The following is a 26729-nucleotide window of genomic DNA, read 5'->3' as shown; positions in this document are numbered from 1 at the left end:
ATGTCTGGGGCAGGGGTCGGGCCCTGCGGGGGGCCGGGCCCCGGGGCCTGCGGAGGGGCGGCGGGGCCGGCGGCGTCGCCCGGCGGCGGCGGCCTGTCGATGTTCCGGTGGCTGGAGGTGCTGGAGAAGGAGTTCGACAAGGCCTTCGTGGACGTCGACCTGCTGCTGGGCGAGATCGACCCCGACCAGGCGGACATCACCTACGAGGGGAGGCAGAAGATGACCAGCCTGAGCTCCTGCTTCGCCCAGCTGTGCCACAAGGCCCAGACCGTCTCCCAGATCAACCACAAGCTCGAGGTGGGGAGAGGCAGCCGCCCCCCACCCACCTACCCACCCAGGGCTGGGCGTGAGGGAGAGGGGGCTTGGGGTGCGGTGGGGGGAATGGGAGTGTTGCAGTAAAACAGGGGGTCGGGGGGGGGGAGAGAGACCCAAGATCGTTATTGTTGTGGTAAACGGGGGTCCTGGGGGGGGGGAGAGAGAGAGACCCGAATCGTTATTTCAAGAAAACAGTTTATTCTGGCAGCTGCGACCCAGAGGCCCTAACGGGCAGAAATCTCTGGCCATTTATTCATGGAAGGTTTTGCCTTGGATTTGCCGCTCTTTAGATGCACTTCCCCCCCCCCAATCCATATTCTCAAAACAGTTTTGAGAATATGGATGGGGAGAAAGTGCATCTGAAGTTTAGATGCACTTTCCCCCCATCCATATTCTCAAGATGCACTTTCCCCCCATCCATATTCTCAAGATGCACTTTCCCCCCATCCATATTCTCAAAACTCAACAATAAGCCGCCGTGCAGAGTTTTGAGAATGTGCATCTAGAGCAGTGGTTCCCAACCTTTTTTTGACCAGGGACCACTAGGATTTTTTGGCTCGGGGCAGGGGCCCCAAGGTTCAAAATAAAAATTCAGAGAATTTGAAAATAAACTTATCGTAACTGTTAATTAAACATTAAACTTAGAATGATATTTGAATATATATTATAACAAAACTTTTAATTGAAAACATTTATTTATTATGGGTTTATAACTTTGTTTCTCGGACCTTAATTTAGTTCTCGCGGACCCCCGGTTGGGAACCAGTGCTTTAGATGCACTTTCCCCCCATCCATATTCTCAAAACTCAACAATAAGCCGCCGTGCAGAGTTTTGAGAATGTGCATCTAGAGCAGTGGTTCCCAACCTTTTTTTGACCAGGGACCACTAGGACTTTTTGGCTCGGTGCAGGGACCCCAAGGTTCAAAATAAAAATTCAGAGAATTTGAAAATAAACTTCAATCATAACTGTTAGTTAAACATTAAACTTAGAATGATATTTGAATAGATATATTTTATAATAGAGGACTTTTAATTGAAAATATTTATTTATTATGGGTTTATAACTTTGTTTCGCGGACCTTAATTTAGTTCTCGCGGACCCCTGGGGGTCCATGGACCCCCGGTTGGGAACCAGTGCTTTAGATGCACTTTCCCCCCATTCATATTCTCAAAGCTCAACAATAAGCCGCCGTGCAGAGTTTTGAGAATTCAGATGGGGGAAATGTGCATCTATAGGGTGGCAAATCCAATGCAAAACCTTCCATGGATAAATGGCCTCTGAGTCCCGATTGTACTGAGGGAGAGATATTTATCCAACTTCAAGATATGACAACTCATCAACATTCAGGGTAAAGCTGACAAGCACTACAGACATAGAGGCGGCAGTAAAGTAACTGTTTCACCCAGTTCTTGTTATGGTTTACTGCAGGGGTGGGGAACCTTTTTTCTGCCAAGGTCCATTTGGATATTTATAACATCATTCGCGGGCCATACAAAATTATCAACTTAAAAATTAGCCTGCTGTATTTGGCCAAACATTTAGCCAAGAGGCATGACTGAGTGTCTGCCACATAGAGCGACTTGCTTTTGAGCTCTTCTGTCCCCAGCTGGGCCCAAGAGATTCAGGCAGGGCAGCATCCTTCTGAGCTAGAGATCTGCCAGAACCCATGAAGGGCCAGACCAAATGATTTCGCGGGCCTTATACGGCCCCCGGGCCTGACGTTCCCCACCCCTGGTTTACTGTAACCCTCCGTGACTCTTGCCCCAATTACTACAGACATAGACACACAGAGATATCCTGCCCAGCAACAAGCTATTCCCTTGCTGTCCTAATACATTTCAATACGTTTACAGAAAGGAAAAGCGATTATTACAAATTGCTAAATCAGTGAATCTTCCATAGTCAGGGGAAGTCTACCTTGCTGTCTCATTATCAAGAAAACAGTTTATCCTCATGGCAAAAAATCTTAGATGAGAAACTGTCGTTGTTGGGCTTCTCACAGGATATGTTATTAGATCTTGGGAAAACTGAAGCTTTTACCAAACTTAAAAAGCGCATTAAAGAGCTCAATTATAACAGCACTGCTTTTCGTGCTCGTCGCGTCTGTTCATCCATTCTTCGGAATACCCCCTCCACGTTGTCTGCCTGCCTATACATATTATCTGACAACTCCTCGTCTCTGTAGAGCTTTTTGCTTGGCTAGATTGAATGCTAACCCTTCTATGGTAATGCAGGGCAGAATTCTGAATATACCCTACTCAGACAAGATCTGCCCTTGCTCTTCTGGCTCTATTGACTCATTAGCCCATGCCTATTCAGAATACAGAACCTTTATTAGCATTCACAGTAACAAAACAAACAGGTAAAGAAGGTAGAGATGGATCTAAAAAAAGAATGAATACACAGTTCATCAGTAAATTTTATAATAAACAATTAAATGAGGGTTCCCCTCCTTCTTTCTCCCTCCTTTAGGACCTTGGCCAGGAACTCGGCTACCATTAGCCCATGCCCTTTTGGAAAGCCGCTTTTACGAGGAACTTCGAGCGCACTATATTTCCTCCCTTTTAACATACAAATCCAATTCCTCTGGGACTGACATAATGCCTTTTTTACTAAGCGATAGGGACCCCAAGGCTACATTGTCAGTGGCAAGATTTGTTTCAATCCTTATATCCCTCCAACACTACATATATGCTGCTCAAGATCAATTGATCAAGGAGCTTCTAAGGGATAAAAGGAAAACAGTTTATTTGCAGATGCTGACTCAGAGGCCCTAATGGGCAGAAATCTCTGAGTCCCGATTATACTGGGGAAGAGAGATTTATCCAGATTCAAGTTATGATGATACATCAACAAGTTATCCATATCTGATTGTATTACAGACGGAAAGGCGACTCAGGACAGTTGCAGTTTCATCCAGTTTCTCCTATCATGGTTTATCGTTCACTCTGACAGTCCACGACTCTTAGCCCAGTTACCCAGTGCACAGAGCAGGCTTGTAGCTAGGCAGAAATTCCTTCCCTGGCAGTCTGGAAGCCAATTATTACCGGGAGATCTCTGGGGTACTGTCACAGGAGAGGAGCTTTTCAGACCCGCCCTTGCCTCAGTTTCCCACCCCTAAAATGGGAATCAATAGCAGATTACATTGCATCGCGGGCTGGGGCTGGTTGTGAAGCCAAAAGCATGTTATTTGCTTGGTGAGCTAAGCAAACGTCAGTGTGTAGCGTGGTGTGGTGGCTGAAGTCTTTGGGCACGAGCTGTGAAAACGTGGGTTAACATCAGCCAAGAAATCTCTCATGAGGACTGTTCTTTGACCTGCCGCATGGGGTTGTTGTGAATATGTGTGTGCTGTTGAGTTGCAACTGACCCTACAAAGTGCCACCTTAGGGGGTGTTCAAGGCCAGAGATGAGCAGAGGTTAGGTTAGCCCTTGCCTTGCCAGCAGCTCTAGTTTTCCTTGGTGGTCTCCGATCTAAATACTGGCCCTGCTTAGCTTCCGAACTTTTTGGAGATCAGGCTAGTCTGAGCTATCAGGGCTGCTACTTGGGAGTATAGCACTGGATAAATCATTCTAGTCTGAGGGTATGTGATGCTCCACCCTTGCTAAAGCTAAGTGGGCTTGGGTGTGATCAGAGCTTGGATGGGAGTTGTCTTGAGAATCCTGTATCAGCTGCCTTGAATTCCTTAGTGGAGGAAAAGTGGGATAAAAGATGGGTTGTCTTTCTGTCTGGCTGTCTACTCACCCAAAATAGAAAAAGCTTGAAAGAAGTATTCAACGTGTATATCCTAGAAGTATCTTTTCTTTGGCAAATATTTCATGCCATTTTTTTAGTTCCAAGAGTTATTAATCTTTGGTTACTGTCTGAACTAAAGTCCAGTTTAATACTTTTAAATCCTGTGTTGGGGTGTAGTAGAAACAAATCAGCATTAAAACATCCACAAGAAATGATTATATATACTTTCAAAAATTGTATGTATGTTAGAAAATGCGTTTTATGCAGGTGTCTAGATTTTGAGAGCAATCCTGAGCAAATCCTTATCAGCTCCTTCAACTTTTCCTCATAGGACTTGGTCTCCAGACCCCTCACCATCTTGGTAGCCCTCCTCTGGACACATTCCAGCTTGTCTACATCCTTCTTAAATTGTGGTGCCCAAAACTGAACACAGTACTGTAGGTGAGGTCTAACCAGAGCAGAGTAAAGCGATACCATCATTTCGCATGATCTGGACATTATACTTCTGTTGATGCAGCCCAAGATCGCATTAGGCTTTTTAGCTACCACATCACACTGCTGACTCACATTCAGTGTTTGGTCTACTAAGACCCCGAGATCCTTTTCGCGCACACTACTGCTAAGACAAGTCTCCCCCATCCTATAATTATGCCTTTGATTTTTTCTACCTAAATGCAGAACTTTACATTTATCTCTGTTGAAATGCATTTTATTGGTTTTAGCCCAATTCTCCACCCTGTCAAGATCATCCTGTATCCTGGCTCTGTCTTCTACTGTATTTGCTACCCCTCCCAATTTATCATCATCTGCAAATTTAATAAGCATCCCCTCTGTTCCTTCAAATTCTTTATAAAGGTGTTGAACAACACAGGGCCCAGGACAGATCCCTGAGGCACTCTACTAGTCACTTCACTCCAAGTGGTTGAGGAACCATTAACTCTCTGTCAACCAATTAAAGATCCACTTAACAGTAACAGGATCTAAATCACATTTTCCCAATTTGTCAACAAGAATATTATGGGGAACCTTATCAAAAGCCTTACTGAAATCAAGATAAACTATGGCTACAGCATTCTCCTGATCCAGCAAGGTGTAGTTAGTTGACGGCTGGCGCCACCTCCTGAGAGGCTTTCCGGCCTGAAAATAATCTTTAAAATTGACTTTTGACAAAACCCCGTGCAGCTCTTCCATTGAGTTTCATGGGGCTACACCAGCTATTTTGCAGGCATCGAGTTACACCTGCAAAATGCCGCTTTCCTCGGTTGAAAGGGCTTTGTGAGCTAATGTTAGCTCCCCTCCAGGAATGCCCCCCCGTACCCCTGTGCAGGTATCTGCGCCAGAAAAATGCTGCGGGGGAGGCAGTACTGGTGCCCGAGCCTCATGCTGCTGCATCGCTCCACAGAACCAGCATAAGTGGCACTGCGCCAGTGTCCATGGCAATTTGAACTGTGCAAGTGGCATGGACGCTGGTGCAAGGGTCATGCCAGCTCCTATGCCACTCCACTCCCCCACCTTCTGGATTGCACAGTTAGAGTCTTCTGAGTAAACTCTTAAATGACAGGCTTCTCTCACAGTCATTTGAAATTTAAACAACCATCATCACAGCCCTCTAGGTTTTTTAAAGGTGTTCCAGCTTTGTGGGAAATGCGGCTAGCTTTACTGTGAAGCTGTCACTTCCTAAGACACAGCTGGGCACTGTTAAAGGGAGGCAAATTCAACTTTTAATTTTTATTTTACTACAGAGCATGAGAGTGCCATTTAATTTTCTGTCTCATGCTGCAGTGTCTTGAGCTGGCCCTGGGAGGAAGCATGAGGAGTAATTTGAGTGGAAGTGGTTAAATGAAGATGTGACCTTAAGTGCATTCTTATCAAATTACAATTTGCTTCCATGCATCATTAGCTGAAACCACAAGGGAAGAGTTTTGTAACGAATGTAGTTGTTTGACATTAAAACATATTTTCACACCTTTGTGAATCCGTACTAAGCTTTGAAGCACATACATAAGTATGGGAGGATGCTAAGAATGTAAAAGTGCATTGTGTACAGAAATTACTCTGAGGGGTTATAAGACACTTCTCACTTGTACAAATATCATTAGAGAGGTAATGCAAGTAGTGGATTATTTTGTAGACAAGGTTCATATAGAAGAGAGACAAACTAGGATAATTATTAATTTGATTAAAGCTGAAATGCTTGAAGCAGAATGTTCCTATTTATGGAACATGGTTCATTTTTTTGAAAAGCAGGTTACTGGTAGTGACCTAATTTAAATACGCAGTTACTCTCCCCCCCCCTTCCCCCCCCACAACACCACACTTTGAATTAGCTTGAACTATTACTAGAGAACTGTAGCTTGATACGAGCTGTCACAGATACGTGAGGTTTTGTTAAACAATATATTCAAGGATAAATTCCTGCCCCAAATATTTGCATTTATAATAATGAGCCTAACGATGTACAAAACAGTTACAGTAGAGAAAATAAATATACTTGCTATGGCGTAGTACAGATCTGTTTTATGCATCTGAAGAAAATTGGAAGTGACTTGGTAAATATTCACTTTGTAAATTTTATCAAGCAAGTCAGTATTATGACATTTTGAGAAGTGAATGGGAAAGAAACCCCTTGAGAAGAATTTGAGTTGAGAAAATTAAAAGTGACTAAAAACTGAGCCTGCTACAGGTGTGGGCCAAGTGGTTTACAATTTAGGGTATGACTGGTAAACGTTTCTGACAACGATAACTTCTGTGTATGCACATGTCATGCTCATGACCCCATTGGTCTTAAACCTTTAGATCTGGAAACCCCTTCATCCCCAACGCTGAACTTGAACATTTGGAAACTGAATACCTATTTATATCTTCACCAACAGAAATGACTAGGGGTTCTCTTACAAATTCACCTTCTGCCATTCTTGATACATACACATTGGAGTACGAGATTACTACATCGTCTTTTTCAGTATGAAGTAAAATCTGTGCGCTCATCAAACAGGAACAGAGATACTTAAATCTCAGTGGATGCATACACTACAAAAATAGGCGATACAGGATACATGAGGAATATACAGTATGGAGTAGCATCAAGAATAAAAACAGGAAGATGAACACATGAAGCTGCCTTATACTGAATCAGACCCTTAGTCCATCAAAGTCAGTATTGTCTGTGCAGACCAGCAGCTGCTCTCCAGGGTCTGAGGAAGAGGTTGCTCACATCACCTACTTGCTTAGACCCTTTAACTGGAGATGCCAGGGATTGAACCCCTGGGACCTTATGCATGCTGAACAGATGCTCTACCACTGAGCCACAGCCTCTCCCCAATGGAGGGGAATTAAAAAAATTAAAAATGGAATTTTAAAAATTGTCTAATTAACTCCAGTCAATCAAACTTATGTGATTATGAAATATGGTAATATAGTTGTCAAAAATACCTTTGGATAGCGCTGCATGTTGTAAATATTCTGTTCTACTTGAGTTCTGTGTATTTAGACTCAGTTCAACATTCTGTATATGCTAGTGAATGAATATATATATCAGTCAGCTGTGACTTGATGGCACCAAATATATGTATATGTGTGTGTATATGAATTGACAGCACCAACTAAATATATAGTGACGTCAGGTCACAGCTGACTTATGGTGATCCCGTGGGGTGTCCAAGGCAAGAGACATTCAGAGGTGGTTTGCCATTGCCTGCCTCTGTGTAGTGACCCTGGACTTCCTTGGAGGTCTCCCATCCAAATACTAACCAGGGCTGACCCTGCTTAGCTTCTGAGATCTGACAAGATCAGGCTAGCCTGGGGCTATTCAGTTTAGGGCAGTCGGTATATAAAGGTAAAGGTAGTCCCCTGTGCAAGCACCGGGTCATTCCTGACCCATGGGGTGACGTCACATCCCGACGTTTACTAGGCAGACTTTGTTTACGGGGTGGTTTGCCATTGCCGTCCCCAGTCATCTTCCCTTTGCCCCCAGCAAGCTGGGTACTCATTTTACCGACCTCAGAAGGATGGAAGGCTGAGTCAACCTTGAGCCGGCTACCTGAAACCAACTTCCATTGGGATCGAACTCAGGTCGTGAGCAGAGCTTGGACTGCAGTATTGCAGCTTACCACTCTGCGCCACGGGGCTCTTACAGTCAATATATACACACTACTAAATTTCTGTGTATTTCTTATACTTTACAACTTAATTTGCTAGTATGGCTTTCTAAGTAATAAGAATACTGAGTGGTGTGCATTCTTTAGAGTAAGCTCCAGTTAATTTAGTAAGAATTATGAGTGAGCATTAATAGGATCATGCTGCACAAGTAGTAAGTTTCCATGCGCTTAAGGCTCCCTTAAAATACCAACCCTGTTTTGGAACAGTAATGTTAGAGGAACCCTGGGACTTGTTTGTAGTGTGAGTTTTGGTTTAAGTTGTCAGTAATTGATCACCTGTTGTTATTTATTAAATTTATTTCCCTCCCTGACCAGGGTCAGGCTCAGGGTGGCTCACATCCAGTATAATAACAACCATAATAGAAAGTCAGTTTAAAATAATAATGACATAATACATAATAATTTACCATGATATCTCTAGTAAAAATGCATAGTTATACACTATCAGATCCAGAGGCACTAATCAAACCAGAAGAGGCAAGGTGGGTAGGCTTGTTAAAAAAGTAGAATGTTAAATTCCTAAGGAATAATTAATGATACAATATTGTTTTATTTGCCACTTTTTATTGGCATACATGCTTTGTATACTTACAAATACTTTTGCAGTAATGACTCTGATAGTGTAGCCTGTGGCCTGTGTTACTGTATATGGCAAAAGTATTATATTTTGTCAGGGCAGAAAACAGAATGATGATAAGATCAAATACAACTTTATTAAGTTTCAGCACTGAAAACAAGAAATAAATCATTCTGTAACTTTACAATATGATGCTATCAAGTCCAAAATGCAAGTATAATTATGGACAAAACAGCAGAAACAAATGCCAAGCAAAAAACAATAAGCATGCAGTGGTAATAAGTAGTAGCAGGCATGGGTATGTGCATGTTGGAAGGAAGGAACCAAATTGATGAAGATCAGTCAGTAACAGTTACAGAGTGATTCTGTGTCTGTTATTGGTACTCTGAAGTTTTAACAACAGTATTCTAGAATTTTACTAGGGTATGAAAAAGTTCATCCAGAACAGGCCAGTCTCCAATAGGAATGCTAGTAGACTTTTATTTCTCCAGATAAAGTCTTCATGTTTCACCACAGTATTTTTTCCAGACCTAGAGGAGACACACAATCAGATAGGGCTGGAGAGATGTAATGTTAGACAGTGGTTAACCTCTTTGAAGAAAGATGTTTGTATTTCTTGCTACAAATGAGTGTCAGCTGCACACTTGTTTCCAAATGCAGTACTGGTTACAATGCAGTAATTTGTACAGTGATTTTTTAAGTCTGAGGACTCCAGCTGAAAACATCCACAGTGGTAGGAAAGACACCTTTGTCTTTTCCGCAGCATACAGTCCCAGGTTAGGATTGGATGCGTTTTCAGTTCATGTGGAGCAGCAGCTAGGCTCAGCAGGGCTGATCATTGTCTGCAAACAGAGATATTCTGGAACATGACTCATGATTCTTCTTAATTCTCGCTCTGGGAGAGGAGGGCATCTTAAGAGTGGGTGTTTCCTTTTCCTGTTGACCCGGGAGGCAGGAACCAAATTTGAACTTCTGTCTTCTGTGGGAAACGCCCCTTCTTCTGTCTTTGTTCCAGCCTCACAACGGGAGAGCAGTGTACCCACAGCTCTCTGTCTAGACCTATAGAAATACTTCTATTCCTTATCCTATTCTTATTCTATTCCTATTCTTATTCTTATTCTATAGTTTAAAAAAAAAGATTTACTCCTTCTTACTCTATTCTTTCCCCTTCTCTGTCTTAGAGGCAGAACAGGACAGTTTAGAGTAGTTCCCGCCAAAAAGATGGCGGATCGTCAGGACGATACTTATATTTCCCAGGGCGATCTGGACCCGGGCCTCCTAGTGGCGATGCCATCGGCCCAAGATCTGCCTTCCCACAGTCACGATGGTGACTCCAAAGGCAAAAATAAAAAAGGAGGAAGCGGCAAGAGAAAAAGAGTCGCCTCGACTCATCTAAAGACGGCAAAGCATCTTGTTGCCGCTGCCTGCTTCTCAGCCACTGCCGAAGCTTCAAAGAAAGGCGGTCAGAGGAAAGCTGCGGCTGTTACTCCTCTCACAAGCGGCCAGTTGGCTGCTCCGACCGTTGGCGGCTCGCCATTGCTCAATCCCGGTCGGAACACTTCGGAAACGGGTACAGTAGTTTCCCCCTCCCTTTCTCCTCAAAATGCTGTTATTTAGATAGCTTCTGTTGCATTAGTTTCAAATTCTAGATCCAGTTGTTCTAGGGCCCCTGATGACTGGGTGATATCTGACATAGTTCTGAAGTAGACCTGAAACAGCTGTTGCGCAGCTGTGGTCATAATGACTGAGCACCATCAGCTGGAAGCACACAGGTTTCTGTGTTCATCCACATTTTATTGCATGGTACAGCGATTTTTAAAAAGTGACTTTATTGTACATGAAAGCAGGCCTTCAGCAATATGGGCGAAGATCAGTTCTAATGAGCAGTAAAGCTTAAAATAAATTCCAACAATTTTTCATAGTAGCTAGATATTGGCTAAATCTAATTTCCAGAATGGGATTGCTTTCTGAATGCTCTACCCAAATGTTCCTTGCCAAGCCATATGGCAGCATTATCTTTCCCACTATGATTTCTGTAATGAATATAAAATGGTCATGTTTTTAGAAGCAAGACTGCTTTACTTACAAGTCAGTTTCTTAACATTTGACTTCCTGACAGTTAAGCATACCTTCATCAGTATGTTTGTCCAAGATGACAATTATAACAGCAAGATTTGCTCGGTCATTCTTGTTTGCAGTTGGAGGAGTGTCTCTTCCAAACTCTTGCAGCTGCAGCAGAGTAATCAACACAAAAGGAAACAGTGATAATAAATTATAGCACTTTTCCATTTTTGAGACTGTGGTATGCCTTCTGTCTCTTGTGCTGATAAAGTACACATTTTGTATCCTAGTGTACTTAGAGATTAATCTATTTTTCCCCTAGAGTAAAATAAAAAACATAAGGGAAAGGTTAGTACATACCTTCACTTATTCCTTAAGTATAGTGAGGGATAGGGTAAGTCACCATGGTATTATAATCTTTATGTGCCAGAAAGCATATACAAAGCAGAAATTCCTAAGAATTTTGGGGTCACAAATGGTATAATTGGTTATTTTTAAAATGTTTTTCTGAAAATTTAATCAGTCAGAATTGAGATTTAAGACTCATCTTAAAGTTTTTAAGACGCATGATTCTTGCGTCCCTAAAGGCTAGTTAAATGTTTGTGATTTGTTAGATTGCCCAAAAACAGTACAGAAAGAAGCTAGGATGCATTCCCAGCTGAAGATCTTTCATTAGTGAAGCAGATTATCAACCAGAAGTTATAATAAAGTTGAAACTAATCTGAGTCTTAGAATTGCTCTTCTGCCTTTCCATCAGTTAGAATATGATTTTCTAACCGTGTTTGGAACTTAAACACAAACATCCCCCCCACCAGTAACAGTATTTCTGTTACTCCAAGCATTCCATGTCTAGCAAGGACTCAGTCTGTTTATTCCACAGTCTCGAAATCAATTTATATCACATCGTTGCTCCTTGATAATTTATAATCACCTATCATAGAGTGGGAATTGTTGAGTGTAGAAAGTGTAAACGCAGGAGCGCTCATTCTTGATCAGTTAGGAAGAAATCACAAAGTATTTTGACTGTATGAAGACTTGTATCTTTTCTGTAGTGTGGGATTGGCAATACGAGACATACAAGATGGATAAAAAATATATATAGAATTAATTGCACATGCGCTGTCGCTCACCACTAATGTTGGCTGATTCATGTGGCCGTTTGTCATGAATGGATTCCTAGGAGGAAAGGGGGGTTTACACATGTGAAAAAATTTTCACAAAGTGATTTTGTGAACCTTCCCTGTGGAAGAATCCCTCCTGCTATTCAAGAGGATTATCATATAATACCAGGGTTTTTGTGCAGTTTTGTATAGGAAACATTATTGTCAGTCTATGATATTAGACACCTTTGAAGTATAGGAAGGTTTGCAGTGTGTGTGAGAGAGAGCCAGCGTGGTGTAGTGGTTAAGAGTGGCGGACTCTAATCTGGAGAACCAGGTTTGTTTTCCCACTCTTCCACATGAAGCCTGCTGGGCAACCTTGGACTAGTCACAGTTCTCTCAGAACTCAGCCCCACCTACCTCACATGGCTGTGGGGAGGGGGAGGCAATTGTAAGCTGCTTTGAGACTCCTTAAAGGTAGAGTATAAAAGGTAGGGTATAAAAACCAACTCTTTTTTTTCCTGTGTTTTAGCATTGTAAGAATCACTAAATTTACTGATTTTTGAACTATGTTATCTTCCAGGCCCAGCTGGTAGATCTGAAATCAGAGCTGACAGAAACGCGTGCTGAAAAAGCAGTTTTAGAAAAAGAGGTGCATGACCAACTGCTACAACTCCATGCCATTCAGCTTCAGCTCCATGCCAAAACTGGTCAGAGTGTTGACTCAGGAGCAATAAAGGCAAAACTGGTGAGTCCGGTTGAGTAAAGAGCAGTTGCATTTTACACAGTAGAGTTCTTACTAGGGTTGCCAGGCCCCTCTTCGCCACTGGTGGGAGATTTTGGGGGCTGAGCCTGAGGAGGGTGGGGTTTGTGGTGGGACTTCAATGCCTTATACTCCAGTTGCCAAAGTGGCCGTTTTCTCTAGATGAACAGATCTCTATCGGCTGTAGATCAGTTGTAAAAGCAGGAGATCTCCAACTAGTACCTGGAGGTTGGCAACCCTAGTTCTTACTCTATTTAGTTTGTGAATAGAATTTGTATCCTTCTTTTTCATTCTACTGAAGATGCTCAGGATTACTGACAAAAATATATATAGTTATTAAAAAAAATTGTCAAAAGAAAATAGTGACTGGGAAAGTTGAGAGAATTGGGATGCCAGAAATTAGGTTGATTTGTAAAATTAGGAATTCTGATTAGCATATGGTATGTGAAGGAAATCGCAGCTTTTAAGCAAAATTAAAAATTCTTTATAATGCACTTGGTCCCTTTTGTTTCACAAGGTCATAAGAAATACAAGGAAGGGATTTTTAGAGACAATTCTATTTTTGGAATTTGTACTTTATTTCTGAAAGTCTTTCTTTGCCATCCTTGACTTGAATACTTCTGCTTGTTTTCTCTTCGGATTGCCTAGTGCTACTTACTGTATCTAATGAAGAAGATAACGTTAACTTCTGAGACTAACTCATTAGATTTTACTCAGGGCTTCATCCTGCAAGTTTTGGGATACTGTACTGATCCAAGTGGATACTTCTTTCTTGGATAGGCTTACTGTTTAGAAGATCAATGCCTGTCAGTGAAAATGTCTATAACCAGGAATAGGGAGATAAGATATGTGAAACAAAGGGGGCTTTTCTCAAACAGCAGGATTCCACATTGTGAACTTCAAAAACAGTTTGCATGTGGATTAGCTACTTAAAGAAAGTAAAAACTTCTGCTGGCTAGTACAAGCCCCTTGGTAAGCCTAAGCAGCAGTTTGGGTCCCAGCTGCATATTTGAAATAAGTAATTAACCAACAGGCTTTAAATCATTTAAATATAGTGCTACATTGTGCCAGGATCTGACTATAAATGCTCTCTCTCTCTTTTTCTTTTTCGGAGGGTGTTGAAGGAAGTATATAGTTTCTGCAAAATATAATAACTTAAAAAGTACTATACATTGCTAATAGGTGACTGAGGGAGACCTGGGCCAAATAGATTCTTTTTCCAATCTCCCCTGCTTTCTCAGTGAGCTAGTGTAGTATGATTTGTAGCTTAAAAGCACATAAGTGTTTTCAGATGAAAAATACCATTTAAATCTAGATAGTGTTGATTCAAGCAAAGGTTAAATTATGTAATTCTGGATATAAAAACTAAGATTAGAAGATCTTTTAGAGATTTGCTTGTTATAATGCAGGCTTAGGTACATAGGTTATCAGTAGCTATATTTGAAGTTATCTTGGAGTATAAATAGGACAAAAATGTGCTTCAACAATTACATGAAATTCAGCTCCTTTTTTAAAAAACTTAAAAGGTAACTGCCATCTATTTGTGGAATTTGCCCCATCCAAAATGTGAAAAAGATCCCATTTGCTACAGAAAATTGTCTGTTCTAAAGTACTCCATGCAGTTATACATGTTTGCTAAGATGTCAGTCTGAATTGTTCTACTTGGGCTTACTCCCAGGTAAGTGTGTATAGGACTGTATTTTTATTTTTGTCACATGCTTAGTAAAAATGCTTGGAATAGAAAAAGCCCTTTCAGCTAATATATGGCCTTTTTCTGTTAAGCCTGCCATCTTTGCAAGTATTTCTAATCTTGAAACTTTTTTTCTCCTGTCTTAAGTCTGTCCCTTCTGTGGAGGATATGGTAAGTTTGCTGACTGCCTTTCTTGTTTGAGTTCAGTGCTGTAGTTTAGCGCAGAGAATTGCACATATTGATCTGAATATTTAGTGCAACGGGATCTTACTTAGATTCTTCTCTTTTCCCCATTTATTAGCCAAGTTACCTGTGTTCAGTGCTCCTTTTAGATCTGATATTCTTCTTCGTGTCTGTATTGCTGCTGTTGATTACTGTGGCTAATTAGAAAATTCTGAAATGCATATTGGAATTGAAGGTAAACTTGGCAGATTGTTTTAAAAATCAACAGTGGTCACAAGTCCAGGCTTATACCGGTAACTCTGTCGTGCACTTGGGCTTTGAAATTGGGCTTCTCACCCAGCAGTTCCCCAAACTGCAAAGCAAACTGCTTTTGAAAACCAGGTGTTGTGATGTGGCACATCTGTCCACTTATCAAAGTCCAACAAGGATGAATCATAGAGAACAAACCCAGCAGGTCTACTCACAATCCTACTCAGGTTATTCAGTGGGTCTTACTCCCAGGAAGGTATTCTCAAGATTGCATTTGGCAAAATTCAAGAGACACTTTTTTCAAAATCTTTAAAATATAAAATGCTTTCTGCATAGTGGAGATTGAGTTTGAAATATCCTTCAAAGTATTAAGTTACCTATGAATTGAGAACAACATGAAGTTGGGTCCAATTGAGGATTTCTGCCAGTGAAGTGCAACTTTCCCTTTTCTCCCCTCACTGCAGCCCAAAATGCCCTGGGGCAAGGTGAGAAATTCACACTCCAGGGACAGAAATTCTTTCATTTGCAGAAACTCTTCTTTGAATCCAGGCCATAAAAAATGATTTTTTTAAAAATGGAACAATAAGTGAGTTTTTGATTTGCAAACTAAATACATCAGCTGTATATTTTAAATCTTTCTGTATAATAACTATTTTTATACAAATAGTTTTAGTAATCTAGATGCTTACTAAGTCCTTTGTAGTTTTGTTTTCTTTGCCTGTGTTTTAACTACTAATGCCATAGTGTATTACCCTAAATGTTCTCTTGGGTCATTGGAATATGTTCACATGATTATACCTTTTTATTAGGTTATATCTTGCTTTTCAGACAGCAATTATCTTCCAAAGCAGCTCATTTCAGTCAAAGCACACTGGTCACTGCCCTCAAGCTTACAAACTAGAATGATAAACCCTACCAGGGAAGGGAATGGAGGGAAAACATAGAGGAAGATCTGAGCAAAATAAATATTTGTATCCAGTTGGGGGCCAGCCGATCTTCCCTTGCTGGTGTTCCTCCCAGGAAGGATGGGTGAGGCCACAATGTCTATCCCATCACTTCTGCAGCAGCAGGTGAACTCGCAGCTAGAGAAGTGTTCTTTCTAGCAGGGGTGGCGAAACAAGCTCCCTCCAGCTGCCTCTTTTCTGATGGCTGGGCCCAGGCAGGCCTGCTTCTTGACATGGTGTTCTTTGTTGGAGGCTGAGGGTACAATGTTCCAGTGACCCTATCTGGTAAAAGAGATCAGAGTGTCGTTCCACGTAATTCTGCTGTCTCTGCACAGCTTGCAGTTGGCAGTTTACTTAGGGTGGGAGATTTTTTTCCAGAATTGTCATTCAGACTGCTTCATGATGTGGCAATATTCTTGGGCTAGTAAAACTTTATTTGTGGGCTTGTAAAGGTTGTTCTTATTTTCCAGGCTGTTTTTATAAATATGAAACTTTTTCTTGGATGTGATCCCCTGGTGCCATAGAGACAAGACAATTGTTGTGTGCTGTGGCTTCTTTTTCTGAGACGCTGAAGACTTGTTGATATGCTTGCAGCGTTCATATCCTTTATAACCGGATTGTTTAGCTTGTGACTAAAATAACTGGGCTTTTTAATTTGATAGGAAAGAGAACTTGAAGCCAACAAGAAAGAAAAAGTGAAAGAAGCTCAACTGGAAGCTGAGGTGAAGCTGCTTAGGAAGGAAAATGAGGCTCTTCGTCGACACATAGCTGTGCTCCAGGCTGAAGTATATGGGGCGAGACTAGCAGCCAAATACTTAGATAAAGAGCTAGCTGGAAGGTCTGTAAAATTCAGTACTCACAATGAAATTTAGTGTTAGTTGTTGTATTTTGATTTAATTGTTTTATAGGACATAAAAGTATGTCCTGGGCTGCTAGGATTCCCCTGCGCCTCTAGAGAAAGATTCTCTCTGGGTTCCCTTCCCCAGTCTGTCTGAGTCCCCATCTCCCAAACCAAACACGAACGTCAGAAAAAAGTAAACCACATGACTTGTTCAACTGCGACCAGGGACTCCAGGGATTTTGTCTCCCTCCTCGCACCTCAGGTTGTTTCTAAGATAAATGTGATGACAGGAGAAGTGTTCTTATTTCTTTGAGTTGGGGATGGTATGGAGAATTTGGGGAATTGGAGAGGTTGTGCGTATTGATTTGCAAGGGAGTCTCTGTGGAAATGTGTGTAAAAAAAGTATAGGAGGTACCCCCCAATGCTTAGCTTGCTAGTTGAATCATGTAGTCGAGTGAGATTGAGAGCCTAGAGAAGACCAGCTGAATATATCATTTAATATGTATCACATTCCTTTCTCATTTCGTAGGGTTCAGCAAATTCAGTTGCTAGGTAGAGATATGAAGGGGCCTGCTCACGATAAACTCTGGAACCAGCTGGAAGCAGAAATCCATCTACATCGGCACAAAACCGTGATCAGAGCATGCCGGGGTCGTAATGACCTAAAGCGACCAATGCAAGCACCCCCGGGACATGTAAGTTTTCTGATCTTAGTTAACATATGGATTATATTCGAACCTTTGTTTCTGTTCATAAGATGATAATCTTGTTGTGGTCCATTGCACCTCAAATTACCATGAAGGTATTTGCCTTATTTGAATGTAAAGTTAATATTTAAGAGCACTTGTAGGATGCTTATGAAAGCCTATGAGGTGGTAGTGAAAGCTGCAAAAAAGGAATTTTATGCAGCTGAAATTGTGTCAGCTAGCACTTGCCTGACACAGTTGTTTAGAATAATTAGATCATTAACGTCGCTATCTGAGGGACTACCAAATTTGATTATCAATTTGGCTCTTAGCAGTGAGGCATTCTTGAGCTTTTTTGCGGATAAAGTCTTATTGCTCCGCCATGACCTCCCGGCTAACCTTGACATAGTAAGTGAACTGGAGGCCCCTTGTCCGTCTTCTGACCCTATATTGGACCACTTCAGCCAGCTTTCTCTAGACGATGTGGATAGGATCCTGTTAGCTGTAAGGCCAACCACCTGCCTTTTAGACCCCTGTCACTCCTGGTTGATCAAGGCCTCCAGAGAGGTGATGTGGGCCCCCTGGGAGAGATTATTAATCTGTCCTTCGATTCCGGGACCTTCCCAGTGGGCTTAAAAGAGGCAGTGGTACGTCCGCTCTTAAAAAAACCACCTTTAGGCTCTAGGGACCTTGCCAACTACCAACCAGTGTTGAATCTTTCATACCTCGGAAAGGTAGTTGAGAGAGCAGCGACTGAGCAGCTACAGGTCTTTCTGGATGAAGCAGTGATCCTAGACCATTCCAGTCAGGCTTCTGCCCTGGCCATGGGATAGAGATGGCTCTAGTCGATCTCCTTCGGCATCTGGATCGGGGCCGGGTTGCTGATACTATTAGATTTATCAGCAGCCTTTGACATGGTCGACCATGACATCTTAGGCCACCGCCTCGCAGACATTGGGATTTGGGGCTCAGCCCTTCAATGGCTGTGTTCTTTCCTTCATGGTCGGGGACAGAGAGTGATGCTTGGGGAGTGCCTTAAGGTGCCTTAAGGTGCGATTCTCTCCCCCATGTTGCTCAATATCTATATGTGTCCTCTCGCCCAGCTAGTCCTCCTCTCCTGGTATGTTCCCCAGATAAACTTTCGATCGCATAATAACAACTTACTGGTGGTCGCCGGCCCAAGGAGTGTCCGGCTGGCCTTGACCAGGGCTTTTCTGCCCTGGCCCGCCTGGTGGAATAGTCTCCCAAGTAAGATCAGGGCCCTGTGGGACCTTCAAGAATTCCGCAGGACCTGTAAGACCGAGCTATTTGGCCGGGCTTATGGTTGAGGCCAGCAACGGTTCTCTCTCTAAATACTGGCCTCCCTACTCCTCTTCCCTTCCCCCGCTGCTGAGCCCTTTCCCCCCATTTTGGGGGGAGGTCAGATCCATCTATCAATCGGCAGTTAGCTATTCTGTGATTTTAGCGCCTTCAGGGGGAGTATTATTCCTCCTATTTACTGAACTGATTTGGGTTATTTTTAAAAGGTATTTAAATTGATGTTTTATTGGTTTTATTATTCTGGATCTTGAAAGCTGCCCTGAGCCCAGCCTTCTGTCTGGGGAGGGTGGGGTAAAAATGCAATAAATAAATAAATAAATTTTGCCAAAATGTACATTCCCCTCCCTTTCACCAATCCTACGTAACGTTGTAGAGATAGTGCTGAGAGACAGGTATGCACATTTGGATCCTCAGGATATTCTGTGTGAAATAAATTTTAGTTGAACCTTTGCTAGTGACGTCTTAAAAGTTAATGCCAAACAGTGCAAAGCGTTTGCATTTTTCAACTTCCCTGAACTTACTATTGCATCTGAGAAGGTCACTTTCAATATCCTTCTAAATGTGTAAATACAGAAACCTTAATTGTAGTCATCCTACTCCCAGATTCTTAAATGTTTTTATACCTAATCATTAAAATGCCCAGTTTTTTTCTCATGGTATGAGCCTTTCTGGGAATCATAAGATGTAAGTTGTTCTATAGAGAAACTGGAGCACAGGATTCCACTTGGACCTCTCTAGTGCGAGCACAAAGCCATATCTTTTAAAAAATCTTGTTTTACCCATTTATATTTTATTTTGTAACTTGGAACATGTACATGGAATTACCTTATGCTGAGTAAAACCACGGGTCTATCAAAATCAGTGTGGTCTGTCCTGACTCCTGTGTGAGGAGGAATGTGTGCATGCAAACCCAGCAAAAAAAGCCGAATTCATTTACATTATTGACTTAATATTGGCTTGGTGTGACATCTGAGTATAGCCTTAGTGTGTTAGTTGTAGGAGTGCAGTTCCAACTCTAGGAAGCTGAAATGAAATTGACAAAGGCGTTTTACCCCACAGAGGTGTACACCTTTGAAAAATCTCTAACTTGAGCAGGTCCCAATTTAGGTTGGGCTTGGAACAGAGCTAATTGGGCATTATAATACTTTCTGTCATGTGATTCTCCTGAAAACCTTAAGAAAATATTGTCTTAATCATGTTTAATTTCTTTGAAATTAGGAACCAGATTCCTTAAAGAAGAGTCAAGGAGTTGGTCCAATCAGAAAAGTTCTGTTGGTGAAAGAAGATCATGAAGGACTGGGCATTTCAATCACCGTAATAAATGAGTTCATTTTCCTTTTTCTAGTCACAGTATTTAGGGTGCTTTTGCAAAATTTGCACAAATTTTATTGTGTATTTCCTGTTGTACCAGCTTATACTGTTTATGTTAAATGTTTGTAGTTTTAGAAATACGCTGGAAGAACTCTTATCTGATGTTAGGCTTGTGCATGTACTCAACTTTAAGCACTCTGTGAATTGCATGATTCATAAAAAACACAGAGTAGCAAAGACATTATTCTATTAACATGTTTGATGGATAACAGCGTCAGTTAATTAATTTTAGAAAAGTGGTTTGCAACCTTTTTTGCTCCATTCCCCCCTTTCACCATTGTTCAGAATATAATTACCCCCTTCCCACTCTTAACTCAAAATTAAAAACAAACTACAATTTTACAGATCGTACATAATCTACAGGACATCACACTTTGCTGAATAGCGGTCCCAATTCCCCCCACCCCCGAACTCTAAAATCCCCCCTGGGGGGGAATTCCCCCCCTTGTTGAGAACCCCTATTTTAGAAGTTGAGTTAAAGAATGCCTGCAGTTCTAGGCTAGCAAACACTTTGAAATGGCTGAAGGCTGGCTTGTTGTTGTCACAGGGTGGAAAGGAGCATGGTGTTCCCATCCTAATCTCTGAAATCCACCTGGGCCAGCCTGCTGATCGATGCGGAGGGCTGCATGTTGGAGATGCCATTCTGGCGGTAAATGGAATTAATCTGAGAGATGCCAAACATAAAGAAGCTGTAACTATTCTTTCCCAGCAGGTAATTATTATGACATCCCATAATGTACTCTTTAATATGCATGCATGTGACTGGTGGCTCTTTGGGGGGTCAGGAATGCTTTGTCATTTTGAGCAGTGATTATGAACCTCTCAGTTCAAGTGCTAAGAGGAAAGCTGTATTTGTTATTGGGACACCAGATGTGCTGGGTAATCAGGAGTGAATATTGTTGTGTTTTTCATATGCCGAAGAACTGACAGTGAAACTTCATCAGACTTTTATGCTTTATATGTTTCAACATCGAGTTGTTTAACATGTTGAAACTTTAATTGTTATGAAATGAAGAAAGAAGTGGGCAGCTTCACTTCTTTTACCTTGAGAATTGGATGCAGCTGAGAAAAATGCCAATTTCCCATTAACCTTGTGGCTCATTTTCTATAGTGCAGCTGAGAGTTTGGAACCCAGCCCCTGTTTCAGGACTGCTTATTTTATTCCACTTTCTATAGCAAATGATGTGACTTTATTGTCAATTCTTCTCTTTAGACAGAAGGTTGATAACAAAGCAACAAGTTGCAAACAGACAGCACAGCTACCTTTTCAAATTTAGTTTAAAAACTAGTCCCATAGTCCCATAGAAAATAAAAGAAAATAATTTTTAATGTAAGGCTAACATCCACATTCTGGTGGAATTTCACTGCATATAATCCAGTGTGGGCATTATTGTTTCATGTTGCTTTAATGCTCCGACTCTTCGGCTTGGACCTTATACTCATGTTTTTCACAGAACAGAAGGCACTCGTGTACTTATAAAAAGGGGGAAGCATCTGGCCATTTTCCATTCCTTCTGTAGGCCCCACAACCACCACTTTGACTTCCATGATGTTGCTGGAGAACCACTGCCCTTGGAGCATATTTTCAGGTGGCACGGAAGGCTGCAGGGGGGCAGGGAGGTGGGAAAATTGCCCTTTATTTAGCGCAGCTCTCGTCGTGCTGTGCAGGAGGCAAGCCTGGGTTCTAAGGAACCACACCAGTATGCAGGAGATTACTCCAGAGTAAGCACCATCAAGCTATTTAATTCAGAGAGACTGTGAATTGCGGCAGTATGTAGTTTCACACAGCAGTTTCACACAGCTAATTTTTTTCAGCTAAGGAAGATCCAGGTATCTACTGACCCATTAGCTTACCTGGAAAGGTTTTAGAACAAATCATCAGTCAGTCCTTGAGCATTTAGAAAGGATGGCTGTGATTACTAAGAGCCTCGAGAACAAGTCATGTCAGACTAATTTTATCTTCTTTTTTTGAGAGAGTTCCTACCTTGTTGGATCAGGGGAATCTACGGACATAGTTTATACTGACTTCAATAAGGCTTTTGATAAGATTCCACGATATTCTTGGTAAAACGTGGTTTGGATCCTATGACTTAGGTGGATTTGTAACTGGTTGACAGATGGAACCCAAAGATCTCTTGTTCATGGGTCCTTATCCTCTTGGAGAGGAGTGACAAGTGGAGTGCCTCAGGAATCTGTCCTTGGAAGGAATATTGAGAAGTCAGATATAATTAAAAATCGGAAACAAAATGTATTTTGTTTCCAATTTTTAATTATACACGTACATATAAGCCCACGAGGAGCCCCTTGGCGCAGGGTGGTAAACTGCAGTACTGCAGTCCAAGCTCTGCTCACAACCTGAGTTCGATTGCGACGGAAGTTGGTTTCAGGTAGCCAGCTCAAGGTTGACTCAGCCTTCCATCCTTCCGAGGTTGGTCAAATGAGTACCCAGCTTGCTGGGGGTAAAGGGAAGATGACTGGGGAAGGCACTGGCAAACCACCCCGCAAACAAAGTCTGCCTAGTAAACTTCGAGGTGTGATGTTACCCCATGGGTCAGGAATGACCTGGTGCTTGCACAGGGGACCTTTACCTTTCATCTAAGTGAGGGGGGAATTAGGTGTAGATGGCCAACCAGATATATGTATAGAGCATGATAATGGCAACATGATCTATTGTGTCAAGACGGCCTGCTGGTGACATTTGGAGTCCTTTATCAGTGATCTGAATGACCTTTTGGGGTGAGGCTATTCCTTGCTAGGATTTTCCAGTCTGCCTGTTCATTTCCAACTACCATGACTGAGTCTGGTGTGGTCCAGCTTCCTCCTGTTATCTCTGCCTTTTCTTCTGCAGTGGCCAGATACTTTGCTTACATATTTTTAATGCAAACCGTGGAAGAAGGTAGGTCTCTGACACCAAGCTCGAGGTGACAGGGAGAAATAGAGATGGTGTGGTAACAACCCACTTGATAAAGTTGTACCGTAGCCCCTGCTTTATATCATAATCTCTTATAATTCTGAGGCAAATTTATACAGAATATAATTTCAATATTTTGTGAAAGTCAGTTAATGACAATTGTTATTGTTCACTTAATTTGTACTATGCAGGGAAGGGTTTTTCAGGCTCTATCTGATCATATATGGGTTTTGGATGTAGCAATGTCAAGAGAGTGAAAAATCTTTTTATAAAAGCATATCGTTACATTCTGCTAACCATGCCCAGCTAAGGACAGCACATTCTGCCAGCCCAAGAACCTCTTGCAACAACATAATGTACCACTCTTAGCTTTGTGTGGAGGTGTTACGTCAGTTGTCACTTTATGAATTTGAAGCAGGTCCATACTATGAACTCAGTTTTTCTAATGTAAAAAGGATGTTGTAAGCCCTCACCTTATCATCTCCGGTAATGGCTGCTGGTTTTACTGTATGCATGCACATACAGTGTAAATGGGTTCCACTGTGTTGCTATTACTTGTTTCCCACTCCTTTTCTTTCTAAACTAAATTGCATTTGTTCTTGGAATAGCTGATACAATTTTCATTTTTTTTCTAGAGAGGAGAAATTGAGTTTGAAGTTGTGTATGTTGCTCCAGAAGTAGACTCAGATGACGAAAACGTAGAATACGAGGATGAGAGTGGACATCGTTACCGTTTGTATCTTGATGAATTGGAGGAAGGTGGAAATTCAGTTTCCAGTAGAAAAGATGGCAGTGGAGATGTCAGATCCTTGCAAGGTAAAGCTTTTTGCAAACTAATTAAGGTGAAATTCAAGCAGTTATTACTAAGAAGCATAGTATGTTAAATGTAATAATTTGGTTGCTACTTTTCACAACTCACTTTAGCAAACATAATCTTTTAAAATGCGTCTTATGGCCCTGTCCCTTTGTTTGCTTTTCCAGTATGCTTAGGATGCTGTTTCCCTAGCCTAGACCAACAACTGTGCCACTTCAGTGTCACAAGATATGAAATTAATCCACATATTTATTTGGCAAATTCAGTGATTTCCCTTTACGATTTTGCCATAATAGTGCTGTGAAGCAGGTATGAGTTGCTCTCAGTGCCCAGTGTGTGAGCAAACTAAAGTATATATGTTTAAATAATAAATTCTGTTCTTCAATATGGGTTGTTCTGATTGTATATATTTTGCAAATGGTGCAGAGCCCTCCCTTTATTCCCTGTTCTTTCTTTCTGTGACATGATTAAAGATATCTTCTAGAGTAGTGAAGTTCAGCTAGTTATAACGAGACAACTCAGTTCTCAAAATCTGGCTGGGCTGCATATGCATTTTCTTATTGTGCGTGTATAGTTTGCATGGAGTTTCACAAGGTACTTTGGGCTGGTTGGAATGTCTTGCTCCCAGCACTAGCAAAACAGTTTTATAGTTAAGAAACAGGTTATGTGGGGAGGGGGGAAGACGAGGAGCATATTCATTCCCAAGACCCTACAACAGCACATGTAGCTGGAGAATAGGTTAGCCAGATTCAACTGCAGTAGCACCTTTGAGGAGTAGGTGATACAAGTGGGAACCTACCAGGACTTGTGGGATGCATCTGATTTCCCCCACCTGTTTCCCTTTCCTGAAAGCCCCCATAGCCTCTCCCCTTTTCATGTTTCTTTCTCTCCTTCAGGGGTTGCCAGCATCCTGGTGGGGCCTAGAGTTCTCCTGGAATCACAGCAGATCTCCAGACTACAGAGATCAGGTCCCCCTTAGGTTGGCCAGCTCCAGGTTGGGAATTTTATGGCGATTTGGAGGTGGAGCCTTGGGAGGGTGGGTTTGGGAAGGGAAGCATCCTCAGCAGGCTATCATGCCATAGAATCCTCTTTCCAAAGCAGCCATTTTCTCTTGGGGAAATAATCTCTGTCATCTGGAGATCAGTTGTAATTCTGAGTATCTCCAGCCCCCACTTGAACTGCAGACAACAGAGATCTGTCCCCTTGGAGAAAATGGCTGCTTTGGAGGGTGGACTGTGGCACTACATCTTGCTGAGGACTCTTCCCTCCCCTAATCCTGCCCTCCTCAGACTTCACCACAAAATCTCCAGGAATTTCCCAACCTGGAGCTGGCAACCCTCGGCTTCGCCCCAGTGAGTTCTCTCTAAAGGCCAAAATAGGCCTTCCCCCTCCCCCTGCTTTTTACTCACTGAAGCAGGGGATGCTGTGGTTGCCTAGCAACAGCTACTGAGGGAATCTGTTGCTTAAAACTACAGGAACTTGTTTTATCATTTTTGGGTTTTTTAACACCCCCCCATGTTTTTTGTTTTTTTTTAAAGATTTCACATTTTCCTGCAAACCTGGTTCCCTTTTTAAGTTTGTAGAAAGATCTGTCTTGCCTGTTCACAGCTCTAGTCACCAGATTTAAGTATCCAAAGATTTGGCTGACTTTGGTTTTAGAAGGTTATTTTGGCTTTGTCTGCTATATCTTCTTCAGAAATCTAGGAATGACTGTTCCCCCTGAAGTAAAAATTAGTTTATTCCTTACCAGCAAAACCTTGTTGGTTTTTTGTGTGCAAATTTTAAAAATCTACATTCTTTTTAAAACTTATTTTTCTTCTTCTTGGCAGTGTTTGATAAAAAAACAAGTACTGGTGGCCATGAAAATGGAGACCTAGGAAATTCAGTTGAAACTGAAAAGACTGTATCTAAACTAGCCCAGTCTGCTGAGAGCTTAGCCTAAGGAAACAAACACACAAATGACACAATCATCAATAATCCTTCCTCAAGATGGACTGTAGACCGTTCCACATTCTGAATGCCACAGAAAGTTTTAAAGAAAGACTATTTAAAAGGTTTAAAGGAGCTGTATTACTGTTGCGTGAAAAAAACTGTTCTGTAGATTACCTCAGGGCTTCATTATAAGTAAATCTAAACATGTAAATCTCCCATTTTTTCTAAGAAGTTGCATGTCCAATGAATTTCCCTTGAAATCTAAGAACCAAAGCATGTTCTTTCCAAAGACTTTTCTTAAAGTCAACTTTGGATCTTGTTTGTGAAAAAGGTCTGGAATGACAGAGAAACTTTGACAACTGGTTCCAACAATTAACAAAAGGAGAGAATTGGCCTCCATTCAGTACTGAAATAGCCTTCAACTGTCAGACATAAGGAGGACATGAACTCGGCATTGACTCACGGACTTATCTAATTATTTTAAAGTGTATCTTGTAAAACGGTGAACAACAAAATGTCTTTGCAGATTTTCACAACACACAGTTTTGCTTTAAAATGTAGACATGCAAGCCACTTAGGCTGTTAAATATTTATTGTGAAGTTTAATCTATGAACTGGGTCTCACTGATACTCTTATTCATGATATCTACCAGCATTATTTAATGCAGTATATATCCATGCTTTCCTTTAAACTGTTTCTTGCCAATCAATGCTGGATTAGAAATATTCTCCACAGGTATTAAACAGAATTGTTTTCATATGCAAGATTAGTATAAAACTGGCTTTTTGAAATTATGTCTGCCCTCACGGTCGCGTGTTTTATGTTAGTCTCATACATTTGTACCATTGTATCTGAGTCAGGGTGGAGTCCAGTGACTATTCTTTCTACTACACAAAGGTTTTCACAGTTGCTGCACACAATATCTCTGTGACATTGGATTGCCTGAAGGGGCCCAATTCCCAACAGACTTTTAATTCTGCTGTGCTTTTGATACTATGCAAAAATCTGACTTCAAAACAACATAGTACACAAATTTATTGAGCATTGTTTCCCTTCAGACAGCCCAGTTTCACATACGT

General features: G+C 41.6%; 1 protein-coding gene across 2 annotated transcripts; it reads left to right on the top strand.

The window, feature by feature from the left end:
* GOPC (golgi associated PDZ and coiled-coil motif containing) lies at positions 1 to 25686 on the top strand. 2 transcript variants are annotated; one of them, XM_056856372.1, is made up of 9 exons: positions 1 to 297; positions 12529 to 12693; positions 14546 to 14569; positions 16437 to 16612; positions 17145 to 17310; positions 19840 to 19935; positions 20540 to 20704; positions 23539 to 23719; positions 25547 to 25686. In XM_056856372.1, the coding sequence occupies exons 1-9, from the start codon at positions 1 to 3 to the stop codon at positions 25657 to 25659; spliced, it is 1383 nt and encodes a 460-aa protein (XP_056712350.1). In that variant the 3' UTR covers positions 25660 to 25686. The 2 variants fall into 2 exon arrangements, with proteins under 2 accessions (XP_056712350.1, XP_056712351.1); XM_056856373.1 differs by lacking the exon at positions 14546 to 14569 and having other exon boundaries at positions 90 to 297.
* Positions 25687 to 26729: the final 1043 nt, after the last annotated feature.

Source organism: Euleptes europaea, chromosome 10 (genome assembly GCF_029931775.1).
Source record: "Euleptes europaea isolate rEulEur1 chromosome 10, rEulEur1.hap1, whole genome shotgun sequence".
In the NCBI taxonomy this organism is placed as follows: domain Eukaryota; kingdom Metazoa; phylum Chordata; class Lepidosauria; order Squamata; family Sphaerodactylidae; genus Euleptes; species Euleptes europaea.
This window is presented reverse-complemented; position numbering and strand designations above follow the sequence as displayed.